The sequence below is a fragment of the Myodes glareolus genome, chromosome 2, assembly GCF_982192425.1.
Source record: "Myodes glareolus chromosome 2, mMyoGla1.1, whole genome shotgun sequence".
In the NCBI taxonomy this organism is placed as follows: domain Eukaryota; kingdom Metazoa; phylum Chordata; class Mammalia; order Rodentia; family Cricetidae; genus Myodes; species Myodes glareolus.
This window is the reverse complement of record NC_142027.1, coordinates 63581361-63603056: the sequence shown is the minus strand read 5'-3', so window position 1 is coordinate 63603056 and position 21696 is coordinate 63581361. Positions and strand designations below refer to the sequence as shown.

The 21696-nt window shown below is 38.7% G+C and overlaps 1 protein-coding gene across 17 annotated transcripts in view; it reads right to left on the bottom strand.

Moving 5' to 3' along the window:
• Abi3bp (ABI family member 3 binding protein) overlaps window positions 1–21696 on the bottom strand; it is a 213545-nt gene that overhangs the window by 88551 nt on the left and 103298 nt on the right. For all 17 annotated transcript variants that reach the window (XM_087900842.1, XM_087900875.1, XM_087900880.1 and 14 more), the window contains exons 5-14: window positions 20916–21097; window positions 20349–20404; window positions 11389–11437; window positions 10208–10279; window positions 9680–9772; window positions 4930–5007; window positions 3025–3099; window positions 2229–2303; window positions 963–1034; window positions 465–530 (exon numbers count right to left, since the gene is read on the bottom strand). In XM_087900842.1, coding sequence (XP_087756968.1) covers window positions 465–530; window positions 963–1034; window positions 2229–2303; window positions 3025–3099; window positions 4930–5007; window positions 9680–9772; window positions 10208–10279; window positions 11389–11437; window positions 20349–20404; window positions 20916–21097 — 818 coding nt within the window. The remainder of the gene's footprint in view (window positions 1–464; window positions 531–962; window positions 1035–2228; window positions 2304–3024; window positions 3100–4929; window positions 5008–9679; window positions 9773–10207; window positions 10280–11388; window positions 11438–20348; window positions 20405–20915; window positions 21098–21696) is intronic.

Below are 21696 nucleotides of genomic sequence, written 5' to 3'. Positions count from 1 at the left end.
CTAAGAGAGCCTCAATTCCTCACGGTCTGTGTTCTCCATGTTTGCAATAATTAAACAAGGGAATCTATCTAGATAATTTGGAAATAATGCTATATATTAAAACCAAATAAGGCACAGCTTAGTACATGCACAAATATACCCCAAATTTCAAAACAGGAAAGGTTCAAATGAATGGAAGAATGAACATACCAACTCCTTGAGAACACAAATATGTCAGTTCCTGAATGTGTAAACTCTTGAGATTACAAATAACCTATTTTTTATTTTAATTTGAAATTTAACATAAATTGGGACGGCCCATGGAGTACCTAAACTAATGCTGAGAAAGATGCATTTTTGCACGTTAGCAGAAACAAAAGAAGCAAATGTATCATGAGTTGCCACAAACTACATTGATGTTTAGTAACAGGACCTACATAAGTAAAGACAGCAGATGTTCTGTCTTGTTTAAGAAAGGTAGTTACCAGTTTGAGGCTTGGAATCTTCAGATGTTTTTGCTCCAGGTACCACCCACTGCCCTTCTCTTGAAGCTATATTAGAAAGAAACAAAAGCAGTTGAATGTTTTACGGCAGAGATGGTTAAGTGACTAGAAAAAGCCTATGCAGTAAAGCTCATATGGCTCAATCAAGAGTCATCATACACTCAGCAGTCAATGTGCATCTACCCATTCAGCAACCAGATAGATTGTGTAAAATTAACAGGAATGACTTTTAATGAAAGTGTGGAAAATCTAATCAAGTAATATTTTTATTTTCCTTTTTCAACCAACTGATTTCCCTGAACTAGCCCACGGAGTTAGTTTAGCTTCACAGAGAAGGACTCTGCACATGTGTTCTACACAACTGATCAGTCAGTCAGCACCCACTTTATGTGATGCTGGTGATCTGCCCATGCCCTTACACACATGCCAGGCAAGCGCCATGCAAATTCTTCACACCAAATACAAAGACCTTTTATTTACCCAAGGTATCCCCTGGTTTCTCCAAAGGGAAGTCTAGTTTTGCCTCAGGAAACTCTGGGAACCTTTTAGGGGCTGGAGTAAAACACACAGGATAGTTAGGACAAGTGAATGTTTCAGGACAAAAAAGGTTTGAAAATTTTGAAAGTTGCAAAAACAACAGATACAAGATAAAATTCCCTGCATGTCAAGCAAACACTCAGCAGTTCTTTTTAGTTCTGTTTCAATTAAAGGTAATTGTGTTTGAGAGGTCATGTAGTCCAGGCGGTCTTGGGTTTCACAATACTTCCTATCTGTGATTTTTCTGTTCACTTATTACAGCATGGGCCACCATGCCCAGTATAAAATTCCCTTTTGGGCATTTTATAATCAAGCCACTAAATGAAGTATTTAGGCTTTTCCATCTATATTTTCTAGTTTCTTGAGTTTTCCAACTACATTCATTTATGTAATTTTTAAGTACATTTCATTTTAACTCAGAGTACTAAGCACATTGAATTAGAAAATTTCTGCACAAGAGTTTAAAAATCATAACGCAACTACACAACTCTATATATGCTCCTCCATTCATTGATACTTTATTCAAAAAGAAATTCTAACAATCCTGAGGAATCTACAGAAACATCTAACAAGCCTTATCTATCAAGATGGAGCTGCGAGTGAACAAAAACACAGAAGAGAAAAACAGAAGATACCACTCTGTTCAGTCACATAGGATTTCGGTGAAAAGAATAAAATATAACAACAACAACAACAACAACAACAACAAATACAACCAAATACAACAACAAATACAACCAACACCAAGAAAAATTACTGGTAGCTTTGTCACAGGGAAGGCCTCTTTAGGGACCTAGATTATGAAGGTTGTATAAAAATCACATTGAGGAGTTTAGGTGTTAAGAGCTTATTGTTCACCAGGTGGTGGTGGCACACGCCTTTAATCCCAGCACTTGGGAGCAAAGGCAGGTGGATCTCTGTGAGTTCGAGGCCAGTCTGGTCTACAAAGTGAAATCCAGGACAGGCTCCAAAGCTGCAGAGAAACCCAATTAAAAAAAAAAAAAGAAAGAAAGTAAGCGAGGGAGGGAGGGAGGGAGGGAGAGAGAGAGAGAAAGAAAGAAAGAAAAGATTCATTGTTCTGCATTATTTGTCATCCTCATTCTTTTCTTGTAAGGAGATGAATTTGAATAAAGTTGCCTCCAAGGATTTCTATTGCATAATATTCTCAAAGTAGCATTTGTTAATGCTTTAGTGTTCAATGACTTTTACCTAGAGTGTGCAAAGGCAATTCAGACTCAGGTATTAGAACCGAATGTGCTGTTTCTGGGGTCTTCTCACTGAGGTCTACAATAAAGAAAAATATGGTTAGCAACGTGATGGTTTGGCATAACCCTCACCGGGCACAGAATGCTTCAAACAGACTTGCGTGCAATGAGTAATCAATGCCTTTTCCAGCAGTCGGCCTGGGAGAGAGCTGGCTCTCCCAGGAAAAGTCACATAGCTGTTAAAATGGAAGGTGTCTTTTAGGTCATCATCACACATGCACAACAGAACACAAGCTGTTCCTTTTCTTCAAGGGAAGAGAACAAACAAGAAAAGCATGATAGAGTCTTTTGGGCAAAACAGCAGCTAACATGAGCGACTGAAGTTCTCATTAAATAGCATGTCTCTTGGTGATTCTTCCCAAATTTAGTTGGCACAAGACTTCCCATAGCTGATGTGGACAGAAATCCCAGAGAGAGCCAAGATTTCCATCGGCTCTGGAGGCTGAAATGCATGAATCCAACACAGAAGAGAGGTCAAAGGGGCATGCACTTAGTGTTTTGTCCACATCTGCCTATGTGGTTGGTCACCAGTACCATGGCATGGCGCTAACTCATCAGTAGAACGTATCCAACAAACAGGAAGGTTAATTCCCAGAAAAGGAAAAGAACAAAGAAGGAGGGTGGATGGAGGATAAAGGAGGGGGAAGGCAGGGTAAAGCAGATTTTTAGACCGTGAGTGTCGGAGGTGGTCATCATTGCTGTTCTGTTAGTTTAAGGAGGAAAGCAGTTCTCAGTATTACCCAGTGCCGTTTCTGCTGTGTCTAAGGCACTAGACACTGTGGGCTTAATGCTTCTTGAAACTGTTTCCGGAGTCACTGAAAAGTAAAACATAGAAGCAACTGTATGAGCTGAAGAGATAATAAAATAAGGATACAACCCAGGCATGACACAGCATCTTCCCAAGTTCCTAGGGTGAACCTACTTGCCCCACGTGTCTGCCTGCCTCTCCTTCTTGATCCTTTCTTTCTACTTTGGGCTACTGTCTAAGTATCCCACAGAAGCATACCCAACTCCTCTCTATGAAATCATTTCTCATGGCAATCTGAGTGTTTTGTCTTCCTTCTTCATTATCTCCACAGCTTTGCAAGAGGCCTATAGTAAGTAGGCTTACAGTGATATACGTGAGTTAATGAGCAAGCAGAAAAATAAGAGGGCGGGGCTAAACAACTATCACATTACTAGATTTTCTCTAAACACCACAAACAGTCAACAGAACTAGGATCCAGGCTGGAACTGTAATCGGTGTTCAAATATTCAGCCCCAGGGTGGGTTGTCTCAGCTGCTCCATTAAAGGCAATGAAGACTTTGGGTAGAAGATTTGGAGAAATATGAACCATGATTACTGAGATTTAAAAATTCTACAAAACCCTAGAATTTTGCAGCAAGGACACACACTAATGATACTGAATAATATGTGGTGGGGATTGCCCAAGTATTTCTGAAGTGGAAAATTCTGAGGAGAGCTTGGCAGAAAGTTGGGAAAGCTGTAGACTCTCATCAGACATGCTGCCAAGAGAAGAAAGTGTAAGTTGGAAAGCTGGGCAGAACGTTTGACACAGAAATGGACTCATTTCCCCACTGGTCATTTCACTGCGTGCACTTTTCTCTGTATTAACTGAGCAATTAGAAGTTACCAAACCAAACAAAACAAAACACTACCCTGTAGTATCACTTGACTGGATGCTGCTAGTAGCTCAAACAGCTTCCACTTGCCTTATAAAGGCCCACTACTTGTTAAGGCACGACAATATCCCATTCTGTCAATATATTCTAGCTCAGTCTGCTTCTTCATGTTGTTTTGTTGTGGCACCAATCCTATCCTTTCTTGACCAGACATAAGTCCCAAAATTTAGTGCAAAGAGAATACCACAAGTACCTCAAGCTATAGAAATGTTGTGAATTAAATGGCTCACTTTTGATGGGAGCTCTTTAACTAATGGTGAGCTGCAGGGATTGCTTGCCACTTGTCTGTGTCATCGATTCCTGGAGAAGGTGGCACAACACTGGCAAAATCTCACTACTTCCACGACTAATGTCTCCCCAGAGAATTAGGCTGGGCAGACTTATGTGGAGAACAGATGTTGTGTGTTTGGTAGTAACAACGATAAACTACAGAGACACTACTTAACGCATGTTTCTTTAGTTCTTGTTTTTTAAGCCAAACTACTACATATTATCTATATTAAGGGTATTAATCTGCAGGGACATTTTTTTCTAAATTATTTCAATGCATTTTCATCACTATCAACTTATGGATTTATGATGGGTATAAGTCATTTTGCTATTTCCTTTACTTGTGAAGGTAACTGGGCAATGAAGAATGGTCCGCAGAATTCATGCACAAGGAACGGCCATGAACCAAGGCACTACCATTAGTTAAACCGCGTCAGTGCTGACGGCATCTTCAACCACTGTCAAAAGTACACCGTTCTTCCATACTACATGCTGTGTCTGTCATCCAGTTGCTCAATTTTCATATGTTCTTTCCCAAAGTGCAAAGCCCTAGAATCTCCTATTGTTTTAGGCTTATGATCAACGTGGACTTCTTTTTTGTTCTTTGCTTTTAAAAAATGGGTTTGTAGTTCAATTCACTGTTTGAAACAAACCTACTTTCTTTCTCAGTAGCATCTTACGACTTTCATTACCTGTTACTGGCTGGGCTTCAACGTTTTCAACTTCTGGCGTCTTAGATTCTGCTGCTAATGCAAACGTTTCATTCTTAGCTGAAAAAAGAAAAACAATGCTTCATTTCTTTGTAGTACAGTGTCTAAAATTACTTATTTCAAACATAATCAACCACGATTTTTATTGATTTAACTTGTTATTTTGTATATACGAGCCTGCCTGTATGTGTGTATACCATGAGTGTGTCTGGTGCCCACCGAGGTCTGAAAAGGGACTGGAGTTGGAGATAGATGGTTGTGAGATCGGTGCTAGCAGTCAAACCAGGGTCTTCTGTAGGTACCAATAAGTGTGCTCAACCACTGAGCAAAATCTCCAAAATATCAACACGCATCTCTTCCTACCGGCCAGGCAACTTAAGAGTCCATTCCTCCCAAGGCTAGTATAAATAGAGGACAGACTTCAAGATTCTTCCCTATTGATCCAAGAAATTTTGTAAGATCTTCATTGGTACAAGTATGACAAAAATCACAATATAACACTTGAATAAATCTCATCTTATCATTCAATTTAAAGTTTCTTTAAGGCATAGTTGGACCTGTAAGTGTTCCTTGATTTTTATTCAAGTACAGCTAATTTTTTTAAAAGTCAATAGAGATTTTCCATTATTTAAGAAGATTTAAAAATTCTAATAGGTTATGACACTGAAAATTTTGAAACCCACAAATAGGATACATAAAAAAGTATGCTCTTTGGATACATTTGTAGAAAAACAAACTGACAACCAACGGATTTTATTAGAGACACGTGCTGACACATATCTTCTCTTTGGTCTCTGGGAATTTGTGCAAAATTGATTTTTTTCCCTCTTTATGCAACTTTTGGAAAACCTTGCTTCTAAAACTTAGGTGTTTTTCATAAAAAACCACTTTTAATCAGAATCGCCCAACCCCTGGGAAAGACATTCTCTCAATTTTAAACTGGAAATATTTCCAACCATTTCCTGAAATTCCCTGGGACATACTCATCCCCAGCAGAAAGCTTATATACTCTGTGTTCTCAAATCTTTTTGAGAATGTGAATTTTGTAACCAGCTATAGCCGGATCAGTCATATGGAGGCTATTTCTGCTTTTCATTTAGTCTGGACACAAAATGTGCTTACTTCTTACAGACTTGAAAACAATTAGACAACAGGCAGATCCCAGCTTTGGGAACACACTTCAGTGGACAGGGTGCAATGTGTTGGCCACCTCTGTCAAGCCAGTGTCGAGAACTGCACAGCATGCTGACGTGACAGAAACAGTCAACACTGTTCAGATCTAGTTAAAGGGGTAAGGAGCAAGAGCTCTTTCTGCAATGACCAATCATACATACATACTACTGTATGAAAATCCTTTGAAAGTTTCTGAAATTTACTAAGATTTTCTATCCGAACATCTTTTTTAAAAAATATTTATTTATTTATTATGTATACAATATTCTGTTTGTATGTCTGCAGGCCAGAAGAGGGCACCAGGCATCATTACAGATGGTTGTGAGCCACCATGTGGTTGCCGGGAATTGAACTCAGGACCTTTGGAAGAACAGGCAATGCTCTTAACCACTGAGCCATCTCTCCAGCCCCTCTGGACATCTTTTATAGCCACAGCTTCAACTTAGAACCATTCTGGTTGTTAGCAATGAAGAATAATTCTGCTCACAAGCTTCTCATGAGCTCTGTGCCTGCTATTTTTAGTGTACACCTCAGGAAGAGGAACTATTCACATGGAAAGTGCAAGGTCCCCATTGCCTTGTGCTCCCAACTCCACCAGAGCAATTTTCCTACTCTTTCCCATTTCACTTAGTAATGTCCTTTGTCTTGGTTTTGATAACCTCTGCCTGGCTAGAAAACCTCTCTAACTTCACAGTTTTGTCTCTGTATGTCTGTGTTTCCATGTCTCTTTCTGTCTGTCTCTCCCTTGTCTTTGTGTGTGTGTGTGTGTGTGTGTGTGTGTGTGTGTATCCCTTGTAGCTCCCCCTCCCCCAAGATCTTAGACTCTCATTAGGTGACAACAAACTGGATTGTTTCAGGTTCTTAGATTCAATAGCTGCCTTTAATTGCTAATCACATTAACCTAAAATGTAATTACAAATGGGAAAACATGGCAAACCATCCTCTCAAGATATATTTGTATCTTCACATAATTTCTTATAAAGGTATATAGTGTTTCTAAATACGAGAAACCAGATATTAGAGTAGTTAGAAGGTGGGGAATATAATGAAAGTTCTGATATCACTTTATAACCCATGAACATTTGTCTACACTATACACACCTGTTACCTTGGCAGAGTAAAACACCATTCAAGTATGGCTTAAGCCTCAGTAAATCCTTTTCCTCCACTTTTTTCTTTCATACTATTTTCAAATCTGTTGTTTCTCTTAATGTTTGGCGGGTTATGTCCTCGCTTTGGCAAGTCCTTTGTAAGTCTCTTGGAGATGAGTGTGTGCAATACTAGCTTTCTTGTTTTTTTATTCACACCATGTGTTCTTAGAACAAAAGCTATTGCATTTCTTGGTGGCCCATGATGGGCTCTGCTGCAATGGGGTTATTATTTTTAGGATTTACTGTCTCAAAAAATATGACCTTTCCGAATTGCAATAATAACTATCACTGGGAAGTTTATTTCTCCCTTGGTAATATAAAAAGTGTTTATGCCCACACAACTTTTCCGAAAAAAAGGGAGTTCTGCACAGCAAAACAATTAGTCGACCAAATGAATAGGAGCCTACAAATTGGAAGAAAACATTCTGAAGTCACGTTTCACATACAGGCTCAATATCTAAAATATATAAAGAACTCCCACCACACTCTATAGCACAACAGGATGATTCTGACTGACAGCAATTAATGTGACATTTCAAGATAACAAGTAGAGAGAAGTTAAAATGCTCCCAATGCAAAGACATTGCATATGTCTGAAGTGATAAATGTGTCAATTATTCTGAACTCCTCATTATACTTTGCATATCTGTATTGAACTGTAACTCATAAGTATGTTTAATCACCATCAACTAAAACCAAAACAAGATTTGATATTCTGAAACTACTAAATGATAAAGAAGAAATACATGTCAACATCTAGGCATAGATAGGCATGTTTGAAATAGGCCTACACAGTAAATAAAACCACCAAACGGGGTCTCAGAAAACCCAGACACTTTTGTACCACAAACAAAACCATCACCCTATGAAAAGGCAGCCCATAACATATGAGAAAGTATTTTCGAGCTACACATCTGATAGGGAATCAATGTCTAGAATACATAAGGAACTTGAAAAAAAACAACAACAAAACTAAACATTAAGAAAACAACCCAAGTAAAAATGGGCTAAACAGAGTTCTCAAAAGGAGAAACACAGGTGCTATTTGTAAACTGCTTCCTAACCAGTTTAAGAGGTGCTCAAAACCACACAAACACACACACACACACACACACAAACACACACATACACATACACACATGTGCACATGCACCTACACATGCAAGCATAAATACATAAACACATGCATACTGCATACATATACATGGAAATGGAAAAAACATTACATATCATTAGTCATCAATGATGCACATTAAAACTATCCTAAGATTCTATCTGCTTCGGTCAGAATGGCCGTCATCTAAGAGTCTTGTCTCTATGACAAGAGAGACAACTTCGAGCTCAATTTGATAGTCAAATATAACAACTAGAATTATTTTCTCTGGTTCCCTTTAAGGGAGATTTTGCTAATGTCTGCTGAGAAAGGTACGGAGCCATGTGCTAACATAGATAAGGATAATGGGGTAACATAAGTTATAAGAGCTAATAAGTAGCCTGACCTAATGGGCCAATCAGTTTATAATCTTATGGAGTCCTGTGTGTAATTTCTCTTTGGGATTTGCCGGCTGTTGGGGTACCGGGCGGGACGGAAACCCCAACAAGCCGGCCCGTCATGTTACAAATGTCTATGACAAGAGAGACAACTTCGAGCTCAATTTGATTGTCAAATATAACTATTAGAATTATTTTCTCTGGTTCCCTTTAAGGGATATTTTGCTAATGTTTTCTTTTTTACTTTTTTATTTTATTTTTTTTAAAAGAAAGCAAACTATCATTTTTCATTTTACATACCAATCCCAGTTCCCACTTCCTCCCCTCCTCCCATTCCCTCTACCTTGCCCCAACTTCACTCCCCATCCACTCTGCAGAGAGGGAAAAGCACATTGTTCCAAGGAAGGACCAAGGCCCTCCCCACTATATCCAGGCTGAGCAAGTTATCCATCTAAAGAGAATGGGTTCCAAAAAACCAGTACAAGTAGCAGTAGCAGGGACAAATCCTGGTGCCACTGCCAGGGGCCCTGGCTAATGCTTTCTTAATTACACAGACTTTTCCCAATTCCTTCTAAAAGAAGGCAGCAATACCAGCCTCAAGCATATTCTCATTCTAATGTCCCTTTAAATAAGCTCTTATGGAAAATATCCAATGGCCCCTTATAACAAACTTCAAAGACTATAATTTAGGAAAAGTTCTCTACTTGAAAATTATACTTGTTCAAATGAGTACCTTTCAGAAACCGACACTTAGTTTTCTTTCACATGTGCAGGCATATTATACATATGGCTTTCCATACAAAATGGTTGATACTAATACCTCTGGCCCTCCAGCCTCTTCTCTGTACTCATTATTTCGTCCTCAAATGTCTCATCCGCAATATTCCTCATGTAGTTTCAGAGCTGTCCCTGCTTACCTAATTGTGCCTTGAGAGCATCCGAAATCTCAAACATTATGGATGTGGGAAGTTTTACCGTGGAATCATTAAGACCCGGAATAATAAGATGAACTGCAAGGAAATAGATACAAATGTAAGAGGAAGAAAATGTATCAGACAGAATCAAAGAATGGAGAATTATAAAGTAGAATCCAAAGGTCGGTCCTTCCCTTCCACTTTAACTTTAACTCCACATTGGAAATCTTGACAAAATTGGACTGCACCTTTTTTAAATGGGTATTTTCCACATCTAGAGCTTATCACCAGGAATTTACAGAGTTTGCACTTGCAGACTCAAAGCCTATGCATGGGCTACAGCCAAGACAAAGGCAGTATATCTCGGTTGGTAGCTTAGACTGGGCACAAGTCAAGAAATTAAACAGGAAATGAAATGGACTAGCCGTCACTTTAGCACACTTGCTCACAGGACACATCCCCGCAAGGACTCTCTCGTCAAAAGATAGCCTACACTGTCTATCCTAGATATACATTTCACAACTGACTTACCTAGTATTGTTCCTCCAAAAGGAGTCTTCTCTGGGGCTTTAGTTGAAGCCCTGTGGGTAACATTCTGAATCACTGGTGAGATATAAGAAAACAATAGTGTGATGGGGATGAATACAGAAACCAATAAAAAGCTTATACCTTGTGCAGTATTAATATAAATTTATCAGTGAACAGAAGCAATTCAGTGGATTAGCTACAGAATCAACAGAAGAATCTGATATGTCTTGCTTTACCATCCATGCTTTGGGAATAACAAAACATCTCCTTATCACTCTCCCATAAGTATCCCATCCTAAGCAGTGGAAAATTCCATCTGTCTCTACTCTCTATGCATCTCGCCCTTCCCCAAAAAGCAATTAAGAACTAGTATTAAAATACTGCAATAACAAGACAATAGAAAATTAGAAAGCATAAGCTAGGCTGTGGTGGCATATGCCTTAAATCCTAGCACTGAGGAGGCAGAGGCAAGTGGATCTCTATGCATTCAAGGCCAGCCTGTCTACAGAGTCATCCTGTAGACAACCACAGAGAAATCCTGTCTTGGAAAAAATAGATTAAGAAGCATATATCTTCAAATCGAAGAATCTTTCAGTGATTCCAGCAATAAGTGACCATGACTTTAGTGCATACTTAGCACACTGTGTTTTCTTAAAATGAACTATTTTAAGGTTTTAGCTCTTCTACCAAGAGATTTTTCTGGAAATAATGGAGTCATTTTAATAATTTAAAAACTGGAAGTCAAAACAAAACAACTGGACACAGAAATGAAATACAACACTTTTTTAAAAACGTGGACATCTTTATTTCCCCTAAGTGGCCACTAAATCACAGTTTGCATCCTAAGTATCCTAAATGGTCTCCTAATTGTTTTCCTCATGTGGACTAACTTAATCCTAAGTAAAGCTACAAAGTAAAGCTAAATATGTTTAACCAATTATTTTTAATGTGACACATGGTACAACTACTTTGTTGCCCAAGATGGTAAGATTTGTCCAAGGCTTTTCACATTGGTAACAGCCAAAAGTAAGTATTAACCACAAGTTTACTAACTTACACTAGTTTCTTGGAATGTTTTCCAAACGCCCATTGTAAGAAGAATTGAGAAAACAAGCACTTAGTTAGCTAGTGTGTTCAACTAAGCAGCCGACTACAGCAGTTGCTGAATACAGCAGACTAATTACCTTGCTTGATGATTGTTATTGGGATTAGCTTCTTCGGGACATATGCTGGCTGGAGAGAGAGAGAAGGTCAGTTTTTACATCAGTGTTAATTAAAAATGAATCCGAATTCTGAGAGGAGTCCTTTCATGTCTTTAATGAAGTCACCCATAAGGTGTTTAGCGGTCACTGGATAGATATTCAGCATGTACGTCTCCAGTGCACTGAACACATTTGTTTACCCTGAAAAGAGCCAAAACCTCACAGAGGCAAGTCTTCAGAACTCTCATTTACTTAGAAATTGCAGTTGAAGGGAACCAAATCCTCCATAGAGGGATAGAGTTTATTTCTGTTTTGTTTGTCATGTAGCCCAACCAAGAACTGTCTTCATATTTTGTCTCAAAAAGATGTTGAGCTACATACTATCTTTTAAAACCAATCAAGGCTGCCCATTTGAGCATGACCTACTAGACCTCCATTATTACAGATACTACAACAACCATGAACTTTTAGCATCACCATTTATCACCCATGAGAGAAGAATAGGTACTCAGAACTAGATAGTTCTTAAAATTGAAACTGTACTTAATTGCCCTGCACTGATTTATAAATGAGGGACTCCCAATATAAAGATAATGAGTGACCGAGAGGAAGCCATGGATGATTTGTCTTTCCTTCACACCAACTGTCTCTGAAGTCCCATGAGATGTTCTGATGTCATACAGTGCCTTGGGACAGGCTTAGACTATAAAGTGGAATCACTGCCAGACACGATCACATGGCCAAAGGTGGAGAAGATGAGAGAGGTGTGGAGAGAGGTGATGAGAATGGCAGAGAGCTCAAACAGGAGGATTAGGGTTGAGTTGTTGAAAGAGTAAGAATAGTCAAGTTTTGGCACTTGGTTTAACTTGTGTACACTGAGTAGACATATGTGCAGACCTGCTTATTTTGAGTGTGCACTGAATGTCAGACATTAGTAAAATAGGTATTCACAACTGTGAGTAAGAAGTGTGGTGACACCTTATCATTTTCAGAATGATCTAATAAGACGCAGTAAAGAGGGGCCACAGCACCAAGCTTACTCTTGTCTAATTACCATCCTGTATTATGTTTATAACAGTAAAAAAAATACTGTCACTGGATATTTGTTTTTAAAGGATGATCTCTAGTCATCAACCCAGTAATTCCTCTTACCATGCCAGCCTATCTACTCAACCAGGTACAGATAATCATGTGTGTGGTCACATTTATTACTACAGTTGAAAACAACTTCGTTCAGTCCAGGTTTGGGTTCAATAAGCTGTAGTTCAAATGGTTTGCTTCTATTATTATAGCCTGAAAAAATATGAAGACTACAAATATAGACCCACTCACACTGTAGCCCATTTTTATGACACACATACATCTAAACACATACATACATACATACATACATACATACATACATACATACATAATAGATACAACAGACTGGGAGGAAATACATCATAATTTTAACAGTAGTTATTAGAAACTGCCATTAATTTTTGTGCATACACCTTTACTTTCCAAGTTTCTTAAACAAGTGAGTTACAATAGTTACAACCAGAGAAAAGTGTTTTCACGTTACTTCACCAGTCACACATGCTTCAACACTGCAACTTAGGTCACCTACCACTGGTGGACAGGAAAATGACTGAAAAATATCCTTGCCATATTTTTTCCAAGGCAAGAACAGGAAAACCATATGAATAGAAACACAAGAGAACAGCACTCATAGCAAAGAAAAAATATTGTCAGTTCTGAGCTCACACTGGCAGAAGATCCCTTCTGGCTTCATCACTATAGCATGTGCACACAGTTCCCACTGAGAACAGCCTGTCCCTGCCACTCTATCCTGCCCCACGCCCCCACCCCTAGCAACCCTGACACTACTCTGCTTGTTCCGTGCACGTCCTCCCAGCGTAGGTCTCCGCCTCTCACTGCTGAGGATGTGGTTGCTACGTTCAAACAGCTCATAACTGGTTTTCTTACAATCCATAGCTTTAAATGTGTTTATAAGTATGTAACGTTTATGAGACACACAATGTGATGTTTTGATTGAGTTCTACAATGTGACCGGCCATTCTTCTGGTGAGACATTTTAAACATATTTCAGTAAATTTGATTGTTGCTTTCTGGTGTGTAATAACTCTCAAAAACCTCTTCCTCCTGTGTAACAGAAGCTTTAACATCCCCCCTCCCTCGATGTTTCTCTTCCCACCCTTAGCCACCACTGATTCTCTATAACTATGAGATCAAGACTTCTGAGAATTCTAAATGCCAGTAGAGCACGCTCCAGTTACAGGGGAGCCTCCTGTAGGAAGCCTGGTTATCTTTTCTAGTCCTAGGGCAGGGCTATGGCTCCAGTTACCACGGCATCTGAGTATCTGTCCATTTGTCCTAGGAGTCCTGTCACAGTATTTTGCGGAATGTGAAGTTTCTCAAAGACCGTTAGCATACTCTTGCCGAAACGTCTACACGTGGCTGTGTTGCTCGCCTTTGAACTGAATCACACCAGTTTATAGTTCTTATGCTACACTGATTTCTCACACACAAACCTTTATTTTATTTTATTTTTTTGACAAGTGGAAACTATTCCACTCATCACATGAATGGAAAACAGTTTCTGTTCTGAGTCCTTGCTTGAGAACTGACCAATGTTTTATGAAGTTGCTGACAAGAATATAGGTACAGGGTGTGCTGCCAAAAATAAGGAGATGATTTAGCTGCAGAATGCATTTCCATCTAGAGCTGTAATTGTTCTCTTTCCTAATCTGTAATCCAGAGACTAAGACGAGAAGAGTGAACAAATATCTACACCTCAGTGGATAGGTTTTTCTGTTTGTTTGTTTTGTTTTTGTTTTTTTGAGACAGGGTTTCTCTGTAGCTTTGGAACCTGTCCTGGAACTGTTTCTTGTAGACCAGGCTGGCCTCGAACTCACAGAGATCCACCTGCCTCTCCCTCCCAAGTGCTGGGAGTAAAGGCGTGTGCCACCACTGCCCGGCTGTTTTTTTTTTTTAAGGGTATTAAGAAAGTACAGCTATTCAGTATATCTACCAAAGACTAAAGTTCCCAGATCCACACTGTCAGTCCGTCTCCTGTGTCTTACGAAGTAAAGTGGAAGGAAATGTATCACCTTAAATCACCAGGAAACGAAATGTGATGATTCTTAAGATAACAAGATTTAATCAATTATAGCCCAATTTCACTTGTGTTTTATGTTCAATGCTTTAAAAAAAGAAAGAAAGAAAGAAAGAAATCACTACTCTTTCCCTTTTCTCACAGGCTTGTCTCCTATGGACACTGATGAATGTATGCTAGGCATGGGTATGGATGTATGGATCTAGGGCTTGGAATATGGAGCTAGGGTTTGGGAAGTGAGGAAGCAACATACTTTCAGGCTGCCATGCAGTGTGGGCTGGTGTTGTACTATGGTTTGAATATGGCCCTCAAAATACACATATTAAATGCTTAATCTTCAATACAATAGTATGTAGGCATAACTAAAATAGGTGACTAGGTCATGAGAGATCCCCATTACCGAGGAGTGGGTTAGCCAGCAATACCAGGGGCGTTCTGATTATTCTTATTGGTTTCTTGCCAACTTGACACAACCTAGAGTTATCTAGGAAGAGCATCCTCAGCTGAGAAAATGCCTCTATCAGATTGATGTGGGTGGGCCTGGGGACCATGTCACTCCTGGCAAGTTGTGCTGTAGTCTAAGGTGGCAGGCTGAGCAAGCCATGGAGAGCAAGCCTTCCTCAATGGCTTCTGCTTCAGTTTCTGCCTCCAGGATTCTCCTTGAGCTACTGGTTGACATCCCTTGGTGATGAACTGTAATCTGTGAGGTAAAATAAACACCTTCCTTCTCAAGTTTCTTTCAGTTTCAGTATTTACCACAGCAATAGAAACCCAGCTAAGATACCAATAATTAAAAGCCAACTTTGCCCTCATTTTCCTCTTTTCCTTTGCTTCCTGTCACAGGATAATGTATCATGAAGTCCTGTCTCAGATGCCAGCTCCTTAATCTTAGACTTCCCAGCCTTTAAATGATATAAATAGTACATCTTTAGCCATTGCAAAACATCTAAGTAAGACACACATAGGTGCAATACTGCTGTCCACTGGCCGTGATGTTCTTAGGCAGTTTCTCTGCTGTCGGTCTTAGCTCTTCTACTTGTTAACCCTCAATAATGCTGCAATATCCATCATTATATCATGTCTTCCTGCAATTTCTATCCTCCTCATTTAGCAAATGTTTTTGAATGTTTACAACTTGTTAAAAGGTGAATATAACCCTTACTGCTCTGGAAGAGATAAATTACCTTTTTCTCAGAAAATCCTGTCTCTTTAAAGACATCTTAGGTTGTACTAACCTTTAACAGGGTGCTATTGCCATCGCGCTATACCTTTAGCAAGGCAATCACAGAGTATGAAGTTGGTCTTTCTCAGTGTGAAAATAACACTAAGGTAAAAAGGGAAAGCCAATGGAGATAAACTGAGGGAAAGGGTTATGTCCTGTTCTATTATTGTCATGACCAGAGAAAGCCTTTGACTGTGTAGAAATAAACACAGCAGCAGCAGCAGCCACACAAAGAGTGTTAAATTCACCCTTTGCACTACAGCTACTTCCTCCTGATACAGTATTGAATGTTAGCTTTGATTAATATCAGTGGATACTGGGGCACAGACTTGGTCTGGACTGAAATGCACATCTGAAATATCATAGCAACTCTCAAATGGATTCTACAGGGCCGCATCGCACGGACAACGGCTGTCCTGTGTGGCTCCTGAGCAGCTTTCCCACGACTCAAGGCTGCCTGAGAGCAGAAGTCACTCCATGAGACACTTCTCTGCTATCCAGAAGATGCTCATAAAGAGTTTCACAGAAGAGCTCTGAAGCTTCTTTTCAATGAACTTGGGTTTTCCTTTGGAAATAACCGAGAGTTTTCAAGTACAGCTCATTGCAGCTGGCTGGATTTGGGGGTGCTCCACCTCACACATGGAAGTGATACAACCTTGGCTCTGTGTCACAGATGTAGGACGCTTCTCTCCAGCCCTATCACAGCTGTTTACAACAAGGAATAAGAAATTAAATTCTGCTGTGGCGAAGAATCATTCGTCTTTCCCAGTCTCACTGAGAAAGCATCCTACATGAGGTGTTCTGACAAAAATAAATAAAAATGATTGACATGTGGAGCTGAAAAGAAGGATGAAACAGGAGCTGTATCCTGCTGTTTCTCTTCTGCAATGTAGCAGTTTTATTTTTCATACATAATATTGACTGAACTCAAGAGACACAAAATCAAAGAGACTTTAGAGAGTATCATTATTCAATCCATGCTGCTAGGCCAACTGACTGCTTAGAAAAGTGCAGAGCCTTATTGGATGCCACAGAGAAGAAAAACCCATGGAGTTTAGAGCTTAATTGTTGCAAAAGTAAAAATTATAAAGGTAGATGTATGTTCATCCTTTGTATGGAGAGAGAAAGGCCTTAAAAACTGGAACACAATATGATGACAAAATGATGAAGCCTAATCTCTAGATGCAGCACATTTTAAGACGAGGCTCTTTCAACAATCGCCACCAACAAAGTTGATAGCAAATGTAAGAAAAAAAAACTAGGTGGCATTACAATGGAGTCTTGTTAGTCTATGAAGTCTTTAAACTAGTCAGGAAAAAAATTCACACACTTCCCAATTAACAAAGAGCCACAACTAATGGCCACTAAATGGAAAACAAAAGCAAAGATAGTACCAATTTATCAGTATTCATAGAAACGGAAATTATTATAATTTTGAAACTATTGTATTAACTAAAATGTTAGCAATAGAAATACACACTATCGAGAAGCAGGATAAACTCTTGTTAGCTACTTGAAAGATCATGAGTTGGGATAATTTTCTTAGAAAGAAATTTGTCCATTAATACTAAAGAGCCTTATAAACTTAAATTGTTAATAGGAATTTAATTATATAAGACTAGAAATCAATTAGAAATAATTAAAATGCCTATAACCTGGAACTGAGCAATTTAATGAATGTAAAGGGAGTTCAATGAGTATAAAGAAGACACAAAAGAGCAGATCAATGTACATAAAAAAATAAACACCTCAGTGATGCCCAAAAAACATAAACGTATGTCTGACAGAAATGATGAAGAAAATACAGAATTTAAAAATAGAATTCAATAAAGACATATAAACAATCAAGAGAATTTAAATCTGTGGAGATGGAATTGAAAACCCCAATAACCCAAGCAGAAAATTCAAGGGGGAAGACTCATCAGCAGGATGATTCAAGGAGAAAATAGACTATTAGGACCTGAAGAGAAACAGAGGATCCAGATAAATGTTCAAAAAATAAGGAAAAATTAAAATACAGGATAAAAACATACAAAACTGTGGGGGAACCCTTTAAATTATAGTAATAGATGAGGGAGAAGAATCCAAGATCAGTCATAGATCAGAAGCATACAGAACAAAGAAAGAGACTTGAAACTACAAGAGAAAATCACATGTCACATAATAAACTCATCAGAACAACAGCTGATTCTCACTGGAATGTGTGAAAGACAGAAAGCCTGGAGCAATGCATTCCAAGCCCTAAAAGACCACCATGGACAACCTAAACTATTTTACCCATCAAAGCCATCTGCTATAGCTGAAGGTGAAGGGGACACTTTCTATGATATTAACAGCTTAAACAAATTTGTATTCAACAGACCAAACCTAAGACTATGCAGGAAGCAGTATTTCAAGCTAAAGATAGGAATGAACATCTAGCCAAGAAACTAAAAAGAAAAATGAAGCTCTAATTATTGGTAGACTATAGAAGGAAAAAGGAGGTCTAGCTACTGAAATGTAAAGTAACGTTGAGAACACAAACCACCAAAATCGACATCAGCAATAAGTACATATAATGGCCCCAGTCCTACAATTAAATGACACAGGCTGGCTGAATGGGTCAAAAAACAAAATTCACCTACTCATTATCTACAAGAAACACATTTTAGCTTGAAAGATAGGCACAAATTTAGAGTGAAATGGTGAACAAACAAGGCCAGGAAGAAAGCAGGCACCACTGCCTTAATATCTGACAGCTGACAAGGTAGCCTAAATCAATCTTAAACTAATCAGAGAAGATAAAGGGCACTTTACTCTCATCAGGGAGCAATTAAGTAAGAAGATACTATTATCCTAACCCAAAATCTGGAGTATCCCCTTTTTAAAAAACTCTACTGTGTTTTATATGTGTTTATAAAACACATCCTACTGAGATACTTTTTAAAATGTTCATTGTCCCTCGCTGTTAGAGAAATGCAAATCAAAACAACTTTGAGATTTCATCTTATGTTAGTCAGAACAGAAAATATCAAGGGAAAAACCAGTGAATGCTAGAGCAGATACTGGAGAAATGGTTCCTTCATTACTTTTTTTGTTTGTTTGTTTTTGTTTTGTTTTGTTCTTTTACTTTTAATTTTTTTGTTTTTTTTTTTTTTACCCTCATTACTCTTGGTAGGGCTTGCAAACAGGTCCAGCTACTATGGAAATCAGTAATTCTTAAAATGCTAAAAATAAATCTGCCAGGTGACCTAGCTATGCTGCTCCTTGACAGATGTCCAAAAGACTCAGCATCCGACTCCACAGATGCATGCCCAGCCATGTTCAGTGATGCTCTATTCACCGTAGCTAGGAAATAGAAATAAGCTAAATGCCCTTCAAGTGACAAATGGAGAATGAAAATGTGGTAATATATACACTATGGAGTACTATTCAGCTGTGGAAAAAAATGAAATCATTAACTTTACAGGTAAAAGGCTGGAACTAGAAAAAAACTAGTTAGGTACCCAGACCCAGAAAAATAAGCATGACATGCTCTCTCTCATTGGAGGCTCCTAGCTCCAAATCTTCAGGTGTAAGCACATATTCTGGAGTAACTATAGATAAAAGGAAAGTAAAATGGGACCACTGCCAAGGTAACAGAGCTGGGAGCAATAGAGATGGAATAGCATGGTCCAAGTGACACAGTCAATCAAGTCAGTATCCAATTCCTAGTTCTCTCACCCTGGTGCCTCTTCTATCTGCTCACTGATATAGCATGCTTCACCTTACACTTGAGCTGTGACATGAAATCAAACACCTCTTCCACTGATGGCTTTAACAATGTCACACATTATCCATGATTGATTGAACGATTCCTGAGGACACATTGGTTGAACCGAGAGAAAACGGTGAAAGCATGTAAGCCTTCAGAGCTTCAGTAAGGGTTGGAGGTGGAAACTGTAAGGCTCAAAACACACACAAGCATTTACTGAACTGAGCAAAGGCTGGGCACATTTCAAAACCAAACTGGCTGTTTTATCATTCCAAATGCAAAACAATTTGAACTTTATCAGTATACCAAGAACATGTAGCTGTCCATAAGCTCTTAAACTGTTACATAAAAAACAATCTACTCAATGGCTAATAACAATTGTTGCTCTTCTAGAGGACCTGGATTTGATTCCCACTACCCACACTAGGTGACTCATAGAGCTGCCTTAAGCTCTAGTTCCAGGGAATCTGATGCCCTCTTCTGGCCTCCACAGGCACCTGCACACATATGTTGTACACACACATGCACACACACACATGCACACACTCACACATACTCTCTCTCACACACAAATGCACACAGGCAGAATGAACAAAATCTTGAAACACTTTCCAATATTCAAATACCAGAATTATTGCATTAAATCTTTGAATTGGAGAGCTTCAAACAAACTGGGTTTGGGAGCTTATTTCTATCATTTTCAAAACAAAAAGCAGCTAATTCCTAAATCATTGAACATTTCACCCAGTGTCTAGTAGAAAACCTCAGTACCTCAAGGTAGGGTGATCTCCCTCATCTAAGTAGAAAGATAATGCAGCTGTGATAGTTTTTAAAGATAAATCTTAAAAAAATAAACCAGCACCTACCACTGTGTGGACCTGATCATAAGTGCTTTGGATCTTCCCGTTTACTTTGTTTTTACCTGAAAATAAGAAGGTAATGACATTACTTTTATTCTTCTTACTCCTTAATTCTAGTTCACCATGGGGATAACTCCAAGTTACACTCTCTATTTTGGCATGTAGCTTCATTTACTATCATTTGAAATATTGGTTCCAATGATGTGTGAGTACACAGGTAAGGAAGAGACGTTCAGGGCTCCCTGGAGCAGGCTGTGTCCACCTACACTGCCTAGCACCCCATGTGATATTATACATGTTGGCATTGCATTTGTTTAGCTCAGTTTCTGTTCATACATCAAAGATATATCTTAAAATACTATAATGATATCATTGGAACCATCAAGTTGTTCATTGTATTCAAAAATCACATTATAACAAATTCTGAAATATCAATATTTAAATTCTATTCATTTTGTATTTTCTTAAATACTAGATCATGTTAACTATTGGAAATGAATTTGTCTCATACAGCTAGTGGAGTGACTTAAAGTAGCCAATTAGAAAAGAATGAACACTATATTGGATACTCACTTCCCACAATAGTCTTATGGTTGAAAATCTTGCTCCAAATTCCACCTTCTACATTGTCTTTTACACCAAATTCATATACCGTGTTGGGCTTAAGATTTTCCACAATTGTTTCAGTAGCTGGACAGAGCTGAAAAATCCATTTCTTTTCTTTATCTTTTTCTCTATATCGAATTGTATAAAATCTGTTGAATAATGAAATACAATGTTTGAGAAACACAGGGATATGCAAAATATAACTCTAAGTTTCTAAGATTCATTTTACTTGCATGTACATGCATCTCTATTAGTGTATCTGCACATATGTATACAGGTACATGTATGTCTGAACCCGGAAAACATCACTGAATATTTCAGAACTAAGGTTACATGTGTTTGCAGAATGCATGATTTACATAGATGCTTGGATCTGCACTCTGGTCCTCATGGATGTCAGTTAAGAGTTCTTGATTGCTGAGACATCTCTCCAGCTCACTCAAGTTTCTTAATACACAAGAGACTTGAACTAGAAGACTCCGTTAAATGTTGGGCTGTCCAGATTTCTTTTAAGCTTAAGAGAACATGTGTGCCTTTGTTCTAAATTTTAAATCACAAGTCGGTTTGCCATGTAGCAGCACAGTTAGGTGGCAACAGAACTTCAGAATTCTCAGTGCAATTTTTAGCCACTTAGAGAAGTGAAAGAGAAAATGCTAGAGCCGGGTAGTGGTGGCGCACGCCTTTAATCCCAGAGGCAGGCGGATCTCTGTGAGTCCAAAACCAGCCTGGTCTACAAGAGCTAGTTCCA